This window comes from Callionymus lyra, chromosome 14 (assembly GCF_982586985.1).
Source record: "Callionymus lyra chromosome 14, fCalLyr1.hap1.1, whole genome shotgun sequence".
Taxonomy (NCBI): domain Eukaryota; kingdom Metazoa; phylum Chordata; class Actinopteri; order Syngnathiformes; family Callionymidae; genus Callionymus; species Callionymus lyra.
This window is the reverse complement of record NC_141831.1, coordinates 1,503,405-1,518,579: the sequence shown is the minus strand read 5'-3', so window position 1 is coordinate 1,518,579 and position 15,175 is coordinate 1,503,405. Positions and strand designations below refer to the sequence as shown.

General features: G+C 47.7%; 1 protein-coding gene across 2 annotated transcripts; it reads left to right on the top strand.

Annotated features, from left to right (window-relative positions):
* Positions 1 to 676: 676 nt before the first annotated feature.
* thoc2 (THO complex 2) lies at positions 677 to 14,924 on the top strand. Of its 2 annotated transcripts, none has more exons than XM_087808193.1 (38): positions 677 to 797; positions 2,334 to 2,389; positions 2,586 to 2,677; positions 2,757 to 2,808; positions 2,866 to 2,936; positions 3,011 to 3,132; positions 3,198 to 3,331; positions 3,634 to 3,794; positions 3,870 to 3,962; positions 4,169 to 4,318; positions 4,709 to 4,881; positions 5,064 to 5,259; positions 5,339 to 5,374; positions 5,437 to 5,567; positions 5,738 to 5,839; positions 5,913 to 5,997; positions 6,102 to 6,195; positions 6,291 to 6,371; positions 6,439 to 6,535; positions 6,601 to 6,718; positions 6,831 to 7,010; positions 7,077 to 7,241; positions 7,324 to 7,599; positions 7,858 to 7,999; positions 8,127 to 8,284; positions 8,386 to 8,514; positions 8,576 to 8,707; positions 8,771 to 8,955; positions 9,139 to 9,326; positions 9,401 to 9,503; positions 9,572 to 9,933; positions 9,996 to 10,054; positions 11,055 to 11,090; positions 13,864 to 13,995; positions 14,208 to 14,265; positions 14,326 to 14,468; positions 14,526 to 14,593; positions 14,676 to 14,924. In XM_087808193.1, the coding sequence occupies exons 1-38, from the start codon at positions 733 to 735 to the stop codon at positions 14,701 to 14,703; spliced, it is 4,653 nt and encodes a 1,550-aa protein (XP_087664319.1). In that variant the 5' UTR covers positions 677 to 732; the 3' UTR covers positions 14,704 to 14,924. The 2 variants fall into 2 exon arrangements, with proteins under 2 accessions (XP_087664319.1, XP_087664320.1); XM_087808194.1 differs by having other exon boundaries at positions 11,025 to 11,090.
* Positions 14,925 to 15,175: the final 251 nt, after the last annotated feature.

The following is a 15,175-nucleotide window of genomic DNA, read 5'->3' as shown; positions in this document are numbered from 1 at the left end:
CTCTGGTCACTTGTCCATCATAGTATTCACTGGTTTGACACCAGTGCTGCAAAACCACCTCCTCCTGGAGAACATCAGTGACTCTGAGGACGCTGGCGACGCCGGTCCTGCCTGGAGAATGGATCCCGCGCTGGGAAGAAGCAGGAATCAATCAATCAATCAATCTGATCAACAGCAGCGTGATGACGCTGAGAACGGTGTGTGTTTCAAGAAAGGTTTCCTGATCCTCCTGGTGAACTGCTGAGGTTCTCGCTCGTCACTTATAATGTTGGATTGAAAACAGCTGAATATGGTTGTTATTATGAAACTAAACATCATTTATTTCTATCATTTACCAAACTTAACTCAATGTTTTGATGAAGCTCACACTGGTTTCTACACTTGTTGTTCACATATATTTCCATCTTGTATTTAATACATTTTCTTTTCTTTTAAAGCTGAAGCAGAAACTTCATGTTTTGTTTTCTGTTCACAGAGAAATGTCTTTAACGGCCTTCGTTCACAAACCTGAGGATAAATAAAATGTTAAAGTTTGAGTGGATTTTTAAAGATGTGATAATAATCTGAGGATGAAATAAAACACTCTTTCACGTCACACTCGCTGTGTTGCACAGAAGTGAGTTGACGCTAAAAGACACGCAGCGGCTTCTGTGCACAACAATGGAACTCGAGTTTGGTCCCAACATGCAGCAGCACATTTGACCAGCAACACATCCGGGCTCGCTGCGGAAGATGGCGACACTTATCCTCCCTGGTGAATGGATCAAAAACTGGGAAAAATCTGGAAAACACGAGTTGTGAGTTGATGGGAGGTGGTGTTGATGTGTCGCGGTGTCGCGTGACTCAATAGAATGCGTTTATAAACGAAATTAAAAGCGGGAAAAGCGTCCCTTTGCTGTTTTAGCACCGATGCTAACGTTAGCAACACATGAGCTACCGACGGTTCTCGAGCAGATCATCGACTCATCGCAACGGTTTCTGGTCTTTAACCTTCACCGAGGGAACCGTTTGTTCTGCTGCGGCCCGTGTTTATAGAACAAGTGTCTGCTAACTGCTGCTTATTCTACTGCTTTGACCGCTTCAGCCGTTTGTAAACACGATGCTAACTATGCTATACGCTAGCTAACTCCGTGCGCTTGGATAACACTATTTTAAAAACCAATACTTGCGATGTTTAAGACACTTCTTAGAAGGACAAACATGTTCCGTTATTAACGATTCACAGCACTGAGGGTTTTGAAGGTTTGTTAGGACAACAGTTGGAGGGAAAATCGTCAGTGGCTAACTAGCTAACCTGCTAACATGCTAGCTAGACAGAGGTTTTCTTCTGCACGACAGAAACAAACGTGGTGAACAGAACCAAACAAGACAACAGAACTTTAATAGAAGTCATTTAAAAATCATTCTGGATCAGCAGCTTTCGTGCAGTTGTGATTCCAGTAGTTTCATAGCATCGAGTTTCGCAACATTCAGAGAAGGCCGGTTTGTTTTTTTAACCGAGTAACGGTCAGATTTTATTTACTTTTAAACATCTTAAAATCTTTCTTAAAGGCGGGACTTTTGCGAGGACATCGTGTGCTCTTGCTGTGATCGAGGCATCATTGATGGTGTCACTCAACACTGAATTATTAATCCATCCTCGTGTCATAAAATGTGTCGATAAATATATGAATCTACACTTAAATCTGTCGATCTCTTGTTTTGACGTTAAACGTCACGAGAGTCTTCTCTAAGAAACTATAATTACAGAGTAATGTATGCATGTATAGACTTATGTGTGAACTATATAATACGTTTCTTCATGCAGTACCAAGTATCAATCTCTGTTCTGAAAACACTCACTCACTTCATAGTTATAATCTTTATTCTTTCACATCAACCATATACATTCATAGTTCTGTGTTTATTTAGCGCTATTATCTTATATTGTCGTCGTGTGTCAGTTGTGTTTGTCTTACTACGGACCCAGATATTTATATAAGTATATTATTGGCTTTAAGTTGCCAAGCACTGACATTTTAAAATGTATGACATAATATCATTTTTTGCTACTTTAATTATTATCTCTGACAAAATACTCGATTACAAGGAAAATTGTGACACAAACTGAATGTATCTTCAACAAATGATGGTGTAGAGCAGGATCTCACTTCAAGTCAAAACCATGAGGCTTCTACAAAAATGTACCTTCATAACCAAATACGTAAATATTACACAACACGATTAAATATGTACATCTTGGAACTAACTTACTTTACGCTGATGCCTCCAATGAATCGTTTGACTCGATGAATCACGACATGTCAACTGAGCGACATCGTTCTGTTTTACAGCGTTCAACTGTGCAAAGACCACACACAGAAAACAGAGCATGGCAGTGAAATTAAAGGTGAGTCAAACGTGTTCAAAAACATTTACCATTTAGTTTTCCCAGTGATATTGTATTTCACCGCTGGTTGAAGACGAGAGTCGCATCATGTTATTGAAATCACTGATACATTAACAGTTGTATTTACCATCGTCTAAAATCTTCATTGTTTGGAGCTGAAGCCTGGTTTTATGTGCTTGTTTCTTCTCACGACTAGATCTCCAGGCTGCCCTCTACGAGCTCTGCTGGCAGGTTGTCCTGGGGAACCTGAAGGTGGATCATGTCACCAGTGTTCTTGGAGAAGTGATGGTATGATAAACATTTCTGACCGAAACAATCACTGGTTCAATATTTTGCTTTGACGCTCATTTTAACTTTCCTTCCTCAGGAATTCAGGGATGACATGACTTCAATCCTGGCAGATGTGTTCAGTATTCTAGGTTAGTGTCTCATTAGTTTGTGTCCGATTCATTGAGTTAACGACTTTCATTCTTCAGATTTAGAAACCAGTGTACTGGAGGAAAAAAACAAACGTGACCATTACACAAAATTAGTGGGAGCGTGTTTGGTAAGAAAGTTTTTTGTTACTCAATGAACAGCTTCTGGGTTTTTATGTCTCTAATTAATACTTTGTTCTTTCAGTTTTGTGTTCCGGAGGCCATTTTGAAAGAGCGACTGGATCCAGAAACCCTGGAGTCTCTCGGGATCATCAAACAAGCTCATCAGTTCAATCAGAAAATTGTTAAAATCAAAACTAAACTTTTGTACGTATCACTTTTAAAACGGTTCATGATTTATCAAGACTAACTTGAACCTTGTTTGCAAACAGTTACAAACAACAGAAGTTCAACTTGTTAAGGGAGGAGAACGAGGGATACGCTAAGCTCATCACAGAACTTGGTCAGGACCTGTCGGGCAACATTACAAGTCATACTGTCCTGGAAAGCATCAAGTCACTCATTGGTAAGAGACTGGTCGTTTCTTTTGTTTAATTATATCAGAATCAAAAACTTTATTGTCAGAATGAAATAGGAAAAAATAATTAATAAGCGATAGAAAAACAAAAGCCAACACCAGAGCAGCCAATATAAATGTGTGAGTACTTGGTGTATATAGTTAATTATTCAAATGTTCTGAGAAGTAATCCAAACTTTGACTTTTCTACTTTGCTGAAACACAAGGCGGATGCTAATAATGTATATAAATGATATGAAAGGTCGCAGTCTGCTGTCACGACTCTGACGGTCAATTTAAATGTTTCCTAGGATGTTTTAATCTGGACCCGAACCGAGTGCTGGACATAATCCTGGAGGTGTATGAAGGGCGATCAGACCAGGATGACTTCTTCCTGTCCCTCATCAAGTCCTATATGTGTGAGCCGCTCACTCTCTGCCACATCCTCGGCTTTAAATTCAAATTTTATCAGGTGAGTTTTAGAAGGGCACTAAGAGTGTGTAGCGTGGATTTCGACTTGAAATTAAACACAAATCTTTGTCTCCAGGAACCCAATGAGCAAACGCCCAAATCCCTTTACCACATTGCTGCAGCGCTGCTTCACCATAACCTGGTGGCGCTGGAGGACCTGTATGTTCATGTAAGATTTTCTTTTTCTCCGGTCCACGGTTGCAAGTCAAAAACCTCCACCTTCACCTCATCACCTTCAGTCACTCATACTCGTCTTTCTTTCCTGTAATATGAACAGTAAACGCATATCTTTTGTCTAATTATCTTTGCAACCACTAGGAATATTTGATCTGAAAGCCTGTGTCAGTAAGTAACTCTGGTGTCTCTGATCTCCAGCTCATGCCACCAGACGCCACAATCATGGAGGAGCATAAACGGGACATAGCGGACGCCAAACAAGTTGCACGCAAACTCGTCATGGTTGTGTTGCCTTCAGATAAAAATGAGGACAAAGACAAAGATAAGGAGGAGGAAAAGAACGATCAGGTGTGGTGTCCACTTCCTTTGAACCCTGGTTACTATGATGAGACCACATCAACAACAATTACAATATTCAAAACATATTATAGTCAAATTGTACTAGCTTGGAAAATACCAGCTTAACATTTGGTGCTGGTTTTCATCCAGTTTTTTTATTGAAGGTGAACTTGAACGTGTTTTTAATCCACTGATGGATCCGCATTATTAGATGCCAGTAAAAGTTAAATCCACTGTAGTGATGCCATCAGTGTTCTTAGTCTGGTGGTATGGATTACAATGTTGAGCCACCACTCTCTACCTTAACAGGAACAACAACATGGATATAAATAAGAAAATGTTTAAAAAAAAAAGAGTAAAGATTATAACTTGCTGCACTTTTTCAACAACCTGCTCCAGCCCATGGACAACCAAAAACTCGGCTTGTTAGAGGCGCTACTCAGGATTGGAGATTGGCCACACGCCCAGAGTATTATGGACCAGATGCCTTCCTTCTTCGCCTGTTCTCGCAAGCCCATCGCCCTGGCTCTCTGCCAGCTGGTCCACCTGACTGTGGAGCCTCTTTATAGAAGGTCGGTCTTCAAGTCACGGAAATGTTCTTCCATGTGTGTGTTTTCTAAGGCATGAAGGGAACACGGATAATATTACAGTAGCATCAATGAATTCAGATACATCTTTTATTTGTGTTGTATATATATGTGTCACAACATGCTGACATACAATCCCTCCATGTTCTAACCTCGTGTCCTTGCAGCTCTGCGATTCCAAAAGGAGCCCGAGGAAAGGTCTTTCATCCGTTAGGGAACAAACGAGCCCCAGTCCCCGTGGAAACCTTTGACGGTTTGCGCAGAGACATCTTCAGCATGCTCTGTTATCTCGGCCCTCACCTCGCACATGACCCCATTCTCTTCGCCAAGGTCGTGCGTCTGGGAAAGTCGTTCATGAAAGAGGTAAAAAACACTGAACACATCTCCTCTAAAACTCCAGGGGCAACTTTGACTTACCTGAGTTTGTTGGTTTTATTCCCAGTACCAAAGTGAAACCGTGGCTGACAAAGACAAAATGGTGGGTTTCATCTACACATTAATTCTATTCACAATGATGCTGACCTTTGCTTTTCATTGCAGGAAACTTTGCTGAGCTGCTTCCTGTGCATCACAGACCAGGTGCTGCTTCCTTCTCTCTCTCTGATGGATTGTAATGCCTGCATGTCTGAGGAGCTGTGGGGTCTCTTCAAGCTGTTCCCCTACCAGCACAGGTGAGATGAGTTGAACTTCTTTTGAAATGATTTGGTTTCCAAGTACCAGGTCAAGACTTGGCACTTGTTTAGTGTTGTTTAGTGACATTTCTACTTGCATATATCAGTAGAAATGGTATTCTCGGAGTCTTTTGATTATGATCTCTCCAATTGTGTCTTCTATTTTTAAGGTATCGCTTGTATGGACAGTGGAAAAATGAAACGTACACATACCATCCTCAGCTGGTCAAAGTCAAAGCTCACACGGTGGAGCAGGCCAAATACATCATGAGGTTAGTGAGTCACACAAATGAACATTTGCTCAACTCTGAGAGTTTTCTTTATTTGACTTTAATCCTCCTTCAGGCGCTTGACCAAAGAGAACGTGAAACAATCTGGAAGGCAGATTGGCAAATTAAGTCACAGCAACCCCACCATCCTTTTTGATTATGTAGGTGTATGACTAGTGTGACTAACTATCAACACGTCTAGTTTCTGCTCCATATTAGCCGTCAGAAGTCATCAGGGCATTTACATTTTTTTCTTCTCCTGTAGATGCTCTCCCAAATCCAGTGGTATGACAACCTCATTGTCCCTGTGGTGGACTCCTTAAAATACCTCACATCCCTGAACTATGATGTCTTGGCCTGTATCCTTAACAGTCGGACGTAATGTGGTTTATGCTGGATCAGGTTCAGTAACAAAGTGTTCTATTCTTTGGATTTTCTTCAACTCTGACTCAAGATTGCATCATCGAGGCTCTGGCCAATCCCGAGAAGGAGAAGATGAAGCATGACATCACCTCCATCTCAGCCTGGCTTCAGAGTACGTAGCATGAAGAGGTGGTGTGATTAGATGAATGCAGATGTCCTAATAGATCCTCCTCCTCAAGGTCTGGCAAGTCTGTGTGCCGCTGTGTTCAGGAAATACCCGATCGAGTTGGCCGGCCTTCTCCAGTACGTCACCAATCAGCTCAAGGCAGGCAAAAGGTGAGGAAATGACACGATTGTAAATCTTTCTAAACCTTCACCCATCTGATCCCATCTTTCTTCAGCTTTGACTTGCTCATCTTGAAAGGAGTGGTGCAGAAAATGGCTGGAATAGAAATCACAAACGAGATGACGATGGAGCAGCTTGAGGCCATGACTGGAGGAGAGCAGCTCAAAGCCGAGGTACAAATTCTTTCTTCATCTGGTTTGTTGCTCAAAAATCGGATTTCCTCTCATAAATGTCTCTGAACCAGATCGAAGGTAGAAATCTTTTTTTCGTCCGTCTCCTCATTAGGGGGGCTACTTCGGCCAGATCCGGAACACCAAGAAGTCCTCCCAGCGTTTGAAGGACGCCCTGCTGGATCACGAGCTGGCCCTGCCACTGTGTATCCTCCTGGCCCAGCAACAGAACGGTGTGGTGTTCTTGGAGGGCGGAGAGAAACACCTTAAACTAGTGGGTCACCTCTACGATCAGGTAAATCATTATTGTCTTCTCTCATTATGAAACAATTCGGCTCTAACCTTGTGTTGTTGCCGACAGTGTCACGACACTCTGGTGCAGTTTGGTGGGTTCCTCGCCTCCAACCTCAGCACGGAAGATTACATCAAGCGACTTCCATCCATCGACGTCCTTTGTAACCAGTTCCACACTCCACATGATGCCGCTTTCTTCCTGTCTCGGCCCATGTACGCCCATCAGATCTCGGTGAGTTCCACTGCCTGAAAGCTTCAGAAAGGTTCGGTTTTGCTACGACATGCGTGACATGGTTCTGTTGCTTCTGGTGCAGTCCAAGTATGATGAGCTGAAAAAGGCGGACAAAGGCAACAGGCAGCAGCAGAAGATGCAGAGGTACGTGACGGCCTGTGAGCAGGTCATGGCGGCGGTGCACGAGGCCGTGGTCTCCCTACATCCACCCAGGGTCTGGGACGACATCCGGCCTCAGTTCTACGCCACCTTCTGGTCCCTCACCATGTACGATCTGGCCGTGCCACACGGGGCCTACGATCGGGAGGTCAACAAGCTGAAGGCTCAGATCAAGGCGACTGACGACAACCCTGAGATGGTAACTCATTATTGATGTTATTTGAGTTGATCGCATGATTTGATTTATCGCTGCAATGATCCTGTTATTTACTTTATATTAGTATATACTAAAACATGAGAGCAGTATTTAGAGTTGCAGTGGTAAAAGTATTGTATCCAAATGCAACCAAATAACAAAGCAAGAATTGTTTTCCTAATAAGACATTTATGAAAGACCTGATAGTCCAGTATTTGTCATTAACTCAGCACCACAAATGACTGCATATACTTATTGTAGGCTCCAAACAAGAAGAAGAAGGAGAAGGAACGCTGCACTGCCCTGCAAGAGAAGCTGCAGGAGGAAGAGAAGAAGCAGCTTGAGCACGTTCAGAGAGTTTTGCACCGACTGAAACTGGAGAAGGACAACTGGTTGTTAGCTAGTAAGTGTCCTTGTTTATTTTCTAGCATCTGTATGAGAGCATTTCTCACCTGTGAGGTGAACCTCAGTCGTTATGTTCCAAGTTGATGACATTCTCAGTGGTTTTCTTTCTCAATTTTATTTGACAGAATCCACTAAGAACGAGACGATCACCAAGTTTCTTCAGCTCTGTCTTTTCCCTCGATGCGTCTACTCCTCCATCGACGCCGTGTACTGCGCCCGGTTTGTGGAGCTGGTCCACCAGCAGAAGACGCCCAACTTCTGCACTCTTCTGTGCTATGACCGGGTAAGAGTCGCCGGTGATTCTAGATGTTGACGTGATTGTTGCGTCGCGGTGTATCGTCCATGTTTACAACCAGAGGTCACATCAAGATGGTTCTCGTCCAGGTTTTCTCCGCCGTCATTCACACGGTGGCCAGTTGCACAGAGAACGAGTCTCACCGTTACGGACGCTTCCTCTGCTGCATGCTGGAGACTGTGACCCGCTGGCACAGCGACCGCGCAACCTATGAAAAGGTAGAAGGAAACTGACGAAGACCTTTTCGTTGACGGTGAATTAAACGTGCCGTTGTGACAGGAATGCGGCAACTATCCTGGTTTCCTGACCATCTTCAGATCCTCTGGCTTCGATGGCGGCAACAAGGCGGATCAACTCGACTACGAGAATTTCCGTCACGTGGTGCATAAGTGGCATTACATGCTGACAAAGGTGAGAGGTCAAGACGGGATCCCTTCCTCCCACAGCCGTCTAAAAACCTCTTGTTCAACACAGGCCTCTGTCCACTGCCTGGAGACCGAAGACTACACCCACATCCGCAACATCCTCATCGTGCTCATCAAGATCCTGCCCTGCTACCCCAAGGTTCTGAACCTGGGCCAAGCACTGGAGTGCAGGGTCCTCAAGATCTGCACTCAGGAGAAGGACAAGAGACGTGACCTCTATACCTTAGCTCTGGGGTAACACAGCATTTGTGTGCTGTACAGCTCAGCGCGGAGCATACAGTTGATTGTGTGAATTAAATCCAAGAGAAAATACTTGATCGTGACTAAAGCTTTGACCATAGTTGACACAGTTTAGAGTCGAGTTACTTTGAAGTGTTGGTTCTGGTTCTTTGTGCAAACCTTCTATGCATTTTGCAGTTACTCTGGTCGCTTGAAAAGCCAGAAGGTGCACATGGTCCCAGAGAATGAGTTTCATCACAAAGAGCAGCCGACGCGCAACGTTCCCGCCAACGCCGCCGCCGCCGCCGCCCAGCAGAACGGCCCCGCCAGCGCCGGCAAGCCTGCGACCGCCGCCGTCAAGGTGGAGGAGGGCGCGTCCGAAGACGGTAAGAACATCAGCTGCTGCTTCTTCTTCTTGGAGCCGCAGAAATGTTCATCTTCACATTTGTTTCTCGAACAGATCGAGGGAAGGATAAATCTGCAACAACCGCAAAACCTGTCAGCAAAGCCAACAGTTCTGCCGCTAAAGTGACCGCCAGCAACGGGAACGGTGCCCTCACCAGGTGAGCTGGTCGTGAACGTCCTCGCCGTAGGAACTCACCGTAGAAACTCACCGCCCTCCTCTGCACAGCACCAAAGTCTCTAAAGACCGAGAGGACAAAGAGAAGAGTGGGAAAGAGAAGAAAGACAAAAAGGAAAAGACACCCAGCAGCACACCAGAGGCCAAGGCCGAGAGCCGCCGCGAGAAGCAGAGAGAAGAGCGAGCCGGGAAGGAGGAGCGTCCGGGGCGCGAGGGTAAGGAGAGGACGCCCAAGGCCGACCGGGTCAAAGCCAAGGACGAAGACAAGAAAGACGACAAGACCAAAGTCGGCAACGGGGAGCCTGTGGAGGTGTCCAGGGAGCGGGAAACCAAGAGCAAGGAGAGAGGAGACCGGAGCGCCGTGGCCGTGTCCCTCAAGTCGCCCAGATCCGAGTCAGCGGAACCTGAGACAGGTGAAGATGAATCCGTTCAAGGTCATTATAGACTCGTGTCGCTCATGTTTCCGTGTCTTCAGATCACAAAAGACGAAAGCTCGACAGCCATTCTTCTCCGTCCCACTCGGCGTCTGTTAAGGTTAGTATGGCTTGAGGAAGGATGCCAGTTTCTTCTCCATCTCCGGGGGAATTCCCTGCTGTTGCACATTTCAGCGATCCAGAAGATCCAGAGGAGAGCGTTCTCGTTGTAGCCCCTCAATGTTCCCCATCAAATCCATGGCAGCTGGAGATCCCATGGACATCAGAATCTCATTTTGATGAATTCCCTGATGGACTCTTTAATGAAGAGATTATTTGTAAATATAAATATTTTCATATTGAAATATCTATTTTGGTGAAGCTGAAAACAGCCGCTGTGCCTTCGGAGTCTTTTTGCATTTTTACTTTTGAAGAGGAAACATTTTTAATGCCTGAAGCTGCTGTTGGAGAAGAAAAGAAGTTTTTTTTTTGTTTTCCTCGCGACCAAGATCCAGCAGAAGAAAGATGTCGTTGTTAAACCACTTTGCACAAGAACCACCTCAGTCGTCCTCAAAGAAACCTTGTCACGTGACCCGGAGGAAGAAGCAAGTCGTCCCTCAGAGGTCCTCCATCGACCCCACGAGAGTCTGCAGCTGAACAGAAGCCCAGTTCAGAGGGCGATAATCCGGGGAGTGAGGGGGCGACGCCTGGAGCACTGATTTTTAACTGACCTTCTGCCAGAGAAATAAGCTCCTGTGTCTAATCCAGGTTTGAATTGTAAGTTCCAGCATCAGATACTTATGTAGGAGCAGCAGAACATTCTCTGATCACTCAACACTCCACAAGCACCTCAGACACACCAGCTCTCACCACACCTCAGAAGCTCAGGGAACCTAGTCTTGACATTCCACGTGTGGAGACTTTCCTGTTTGTTATAACCTTGTCAAAGCCTCAGTCCTCAAAGGTCAGAGTTCAAGGGGGAGGTACGCTGTGGGCCCAGCCACTGACGCCCCCTACAGTCCTTCTTCCGACTTTACTGCTGTCTGAAAACCTGCTACCAAAACTCTCCGAAACCCCCCACACCCCCCCAGCTCATCTGTCATCTCCATTCATCCCCACAGGACAATAACACCGAACTCAAGGAGTCCATTCCCAAGGTTCGTGTTCTTTTCAGTCCTTTGAGTCGTTTGAGTCGTGATGTAACGACAGGAAGTGTCACTTGTTGCCGTGAAGGACGGGATGTTCTGCTGATGACGTCACTAGTATTAACTTAACTTAAATGTATGACGTTAGTGTCTGGTGTAGCTTTAATGCAACGTCTCTCAGTCATTGTTCTGATCAAGAGAATAATTCTAACGTCTTCAGACTTTTAAGTGATTATTTCCAGACGAGACGGAACAGGAAGTGTCTTCAAAACCACGTCCGTCTCGCATAAATGAATCGAGTATCTAAACGATACAAACGTATGGAATATATCTCCAGATGTTCTGCTTCTCAAAGAAGGTGAATCCTGAGAAACGAGTGACGTCATCTGCAGACACGACATCTTTGAGTGGAAAGATCTTAACGTCTCCAATGTTGTCTTGAGATGTTGTGTATGTTTCTGTTGACATGATCTTTTAAAAGTCACGGTTCAAAGTTCATCTCTGGGAGCAGACGACGCGTTTCCATCAATATGATCAATATGATCAATACAAACAATCATTGATTTAATGTCACTGGTCGTTAGTCTTTCTTCAGACGAATATCAAGATAGTTTTGCTTCACACACGTGTATTATTGTATAATTGTGTTGAAACACGTGACGATATTTAATATGAACTATTTGTTATAATATGAACATCTTGAGTCAAACGTAGGAAAATACAAATGATTTAATTTCATCGTAACTAGAATAGAATTGAACTAGAATTGAACCACATTTATTCTTGACTTAAAGTGACTTTATTTTGATCCCAGACATGTTTGAAAGTCTTTATTTTTCCAACATCGATATAATAGATTCAACTTTATAATGTTATTTAGGTTCATTAGTTCATCAGTCAGTCAGAGAACCAACGCTCTGTCCTCACCCGTCCTCACCCGTCCTCACCCGTCCTCACCCCTCCTCACCCGTCCTCACCCGTCCTCCTCACCCGTCCTCACCCGTCCTCACTCCTCCTCACCCCTCCTCACCCCTCCTCACCCCTCCTCACCCCTCCTCACCCGTCCTCACTCCTCCTCACCCCTCCTCACCCCTCCTCACCCGTCCTCACCCGTCCTCACCCGTCCTCACCCCTCCTCACCCCTCCTCACCCCTCCTCACCCGTCCTCACCCCTCCTCACCCCTCCTCACCCCTCCTCACCCCTCCTCACCCGTCCTCACTCCTCCTCACCCCTCCTCACCCCTCCTCACCCGTCCTCACTCCTCCTCACCCCTCCTCACCCCTCCTCACCCGTCCTCACCCGTCCTCACCCCTCCTCACCCCTCCTCACCCCTCCTCACCCGTCCTCACTCCTCCTCACCCCTCCTCACCCCTCCTCACCCCTCCTCACCCGTCCTCACCCCTCCTCACCCGTCCTCACTCCTCCTCACCCGTCCTCCCTCCTCCTCACCCGTCCTCCCTCCTCCTCACCCGTCCTCACCCGTCCTCACCCGTCCTCACCCGTCCTCACCCCTCCTCACCCCTCCTCACCCGTCCTCACTCCTCCTCACCCGTCCTCCCTCCTCCTCACCCGTCCTCCCTCCTCCTCACCCGTCCTCACCCGTCCTCACCCGTCCTCACCTGTCCTCACCCGTCCTCACCCGTCCTCCCTCCTCACCTGTCCTCCCTCCTCACCCGTCCTCACCCGTCCTCCCTCCTCACCTGTCCTCCCTCCTCACCTGTCCTCACCCGTCCTCCCTCCTCCTCACCCGTCCTCACCCCTCCTCACCCTCCTCACCCGTCCCTCCTCCTCACCTGTCCTCCCTCCTCACCCGTCCCTCCTCCTCACCTGTCCTCCCTCCTCACCCGTCCCTCCTCCTCACCTGTCCTCCCTCCTCACCTGTCCTCCCTCCTCACCCCTCCTCACCCGTCCTCCCTCCTCACCTGTCCTTACCTGTCCTCACCCGTCCTCACCTGTCCTCCCTCCTCACCCCTCCTCACCCGTCCTCCCTCCTCACCTGTCCTCACCCGTCCTCACCCGTCCTCACCCCTCCTCACCCTCCTCACCCGTCCCTCCTCCTCACCTGTCCTCCCTCCTCACCCGTCCCTCGTCCTCACCTGTCCTCCCTCCTCACCCGTCCCTCCTCCTCACCTGTCCTCCCTCCTCACCTGTCCTCCCTCCTCACCTGTCCTCCCTCCTCACCCCTCCTCACCCGTCCTCCCTCCTCACCTGTCCTTACCTGTCCTCACCTGTCCTTACCTGTCCTCACCCGTCCTTACCTGTCCTCACCCGTCCTCACCCGTCCTCACCTGTCCTCACCTGTCCTCACCCGTCCTCCCTCCTCCTCACCCGTCCTCCCTCCTCACCTGTCCTTACCAGTCCTCACCCGTCCCTCCTCCTCACCCGTCCTCCCTCCTCACCTGTCCTTACCTGTCCTCACCAGTCCTCACCCGTCCCTCCTCCTCACCTGTCCTCCCTCCTCACCCGTCCTCACCTGTCCTTACCTGTCCTCACCAGTCCTCACCCGTCCCTCCTCCTCACCTGTCCTCCCTCCTCACCCGTCCTCACCTGTCCTTACCTGTCCTCACCAGTCCTCACCCGTCCCTCCTCCTCACCTGTCCTCCCTCCTCACCCGTCCTCACCCGTCCTCACCTGTCCTCACCCGTCCCTCCTCCTCACCTGTCCTCCCTCCTCACCCGTCCTCCCTCCTCCTCACCCGTCCTCCTCACCCGTCCTCCTCACTCGTCCTCCGTCACTGTTGAGTGTTTGTCTGTGCGTGGTCTTCACGTGTCTCTGTCTCTGCAGCACCACATCACCTACAACTCTCTCTCCCGGTCCAAGAGTCGCGAGAGGGAGCCGGAGAAGAAAGAAGCCGACGCTTCGCTCGCTCGATCCAAAGAAAAGAAGGAAGACAAGGAGCGCAAAGAACGGAAGAGAGTCAGTGTCAACGTTTGTCTGTACCGTGTGTCGCAGTGGTCAGTGGCTGAAGTGGAGGGTCTGCCCCGTGGTCTCCTCCTGCAGCCTTTATTCCGCCCTCACAATCACAGCTGGTTGTGGGAGGTCAAGGATAAACGGTGCACAAGGAAATGATCCACTTCCAGCACTGACATCCGTGAGACACTCGTCTGACGCTGTCGTGTCTCCTGCAGGACCACGACCACGAGCTCAGCCAGGAGTCCAAGCGCAGGAAGGACGAGAACGGAACCAGTAAGTGGACGTGACCCCCGTGACCCTGGTGACCCCCGTGACCCCGACTCTCCTGCACAGATTCCAAGAACGGCCGGAGCGCGAGTCCGTCCAGCGACTCCCCGCCGTCCCTGGAGAAGGAGAAGAGCAAACGCTCCAAGTCGTCCAGCAAAGAAAAGGGCGAATCCGTGAAGGCCGAGCGCACGTCGTCCGGAGGGAAGAAGGTGAGACGCGAGTCACGGGGTCAGGAGGTCACGAGGTCACTGATCTAACTGCCGCAGGAGTCCAGACACGACAAGGAGAAGAAGGAAAAGCGAGAGAGCAGCGGCGGGAAGGAGGAGAAGAAACAATATCCTTTGACGTGATCTGTGATCCACTGGTTCTGTCTGACCTCTGACCTGAGAGTCTGTGATGATCCTTGACGCTGTCACTCATAAATCCTCCGACAAACACAGATGATGTCACAGCCTCGTCTCTTCATCGCCGCGGCAACAGACGCCATTTTCACATTTTAAGCCCCGCCCCCTCTATGTTCCCACGACGACCGCCGCCACGTTTTATGTCATTTGCTCGTTTTATTGCGATTCTCGGCTTCAGTTCACGTCAAGGTTTTATTTATTCTCACTTTTAATCCAAGGACCAGTTTGTAAATGTGTACAATAAAGGAAACATGAACTCTCGTCTTTTCTTTTCTTTCTGCCGTCAATCATCTTTAATTTATGTCGTTTTCTATCGTCTCGACTTCTCACCTGTTCAGAGGACTTTTGGAGATTTTACTGCTGTAACGACTTTAAACCTTTTTTATCAAACAATAAATGATAGTTTTCCTAGTGACGCTCGTGTCTGTCGTCCTTGATGTTTTCATGTTTGACGGGAATCATGACAACAAACGTCTTCACTTGAGCCTTTGATTCTCTTCACAGCTGCCTGT

What these genes read in the sequence shown, in the direction of transcription:
- thoc2 (XM_087808194.1), top strand. Translation starts at nt 733, where the DNA reads ATGGCGACACTTATCCTCCCTGGTGAATGGATCAAAAACTGGGAAAAA. An exon ending in TTAAATTCAAATTTTATCAG is followed by an intron (nt 3,795 to 3,869) that starts GTGAGTTTTAGA and finishes CTTTGTCTCCAG; the next exon opens with GAACCCAATGAGCAAACGCC. An exon ending in CAGCTCAAGGCAGGCAAAAG is followed by an intron (nt 6,536 to 6,600) that starts GTGAGGAAATGA and finishes ATCTTTCTTCAG; the next exon opens with CTTTGACTTGCTCATCTTGA.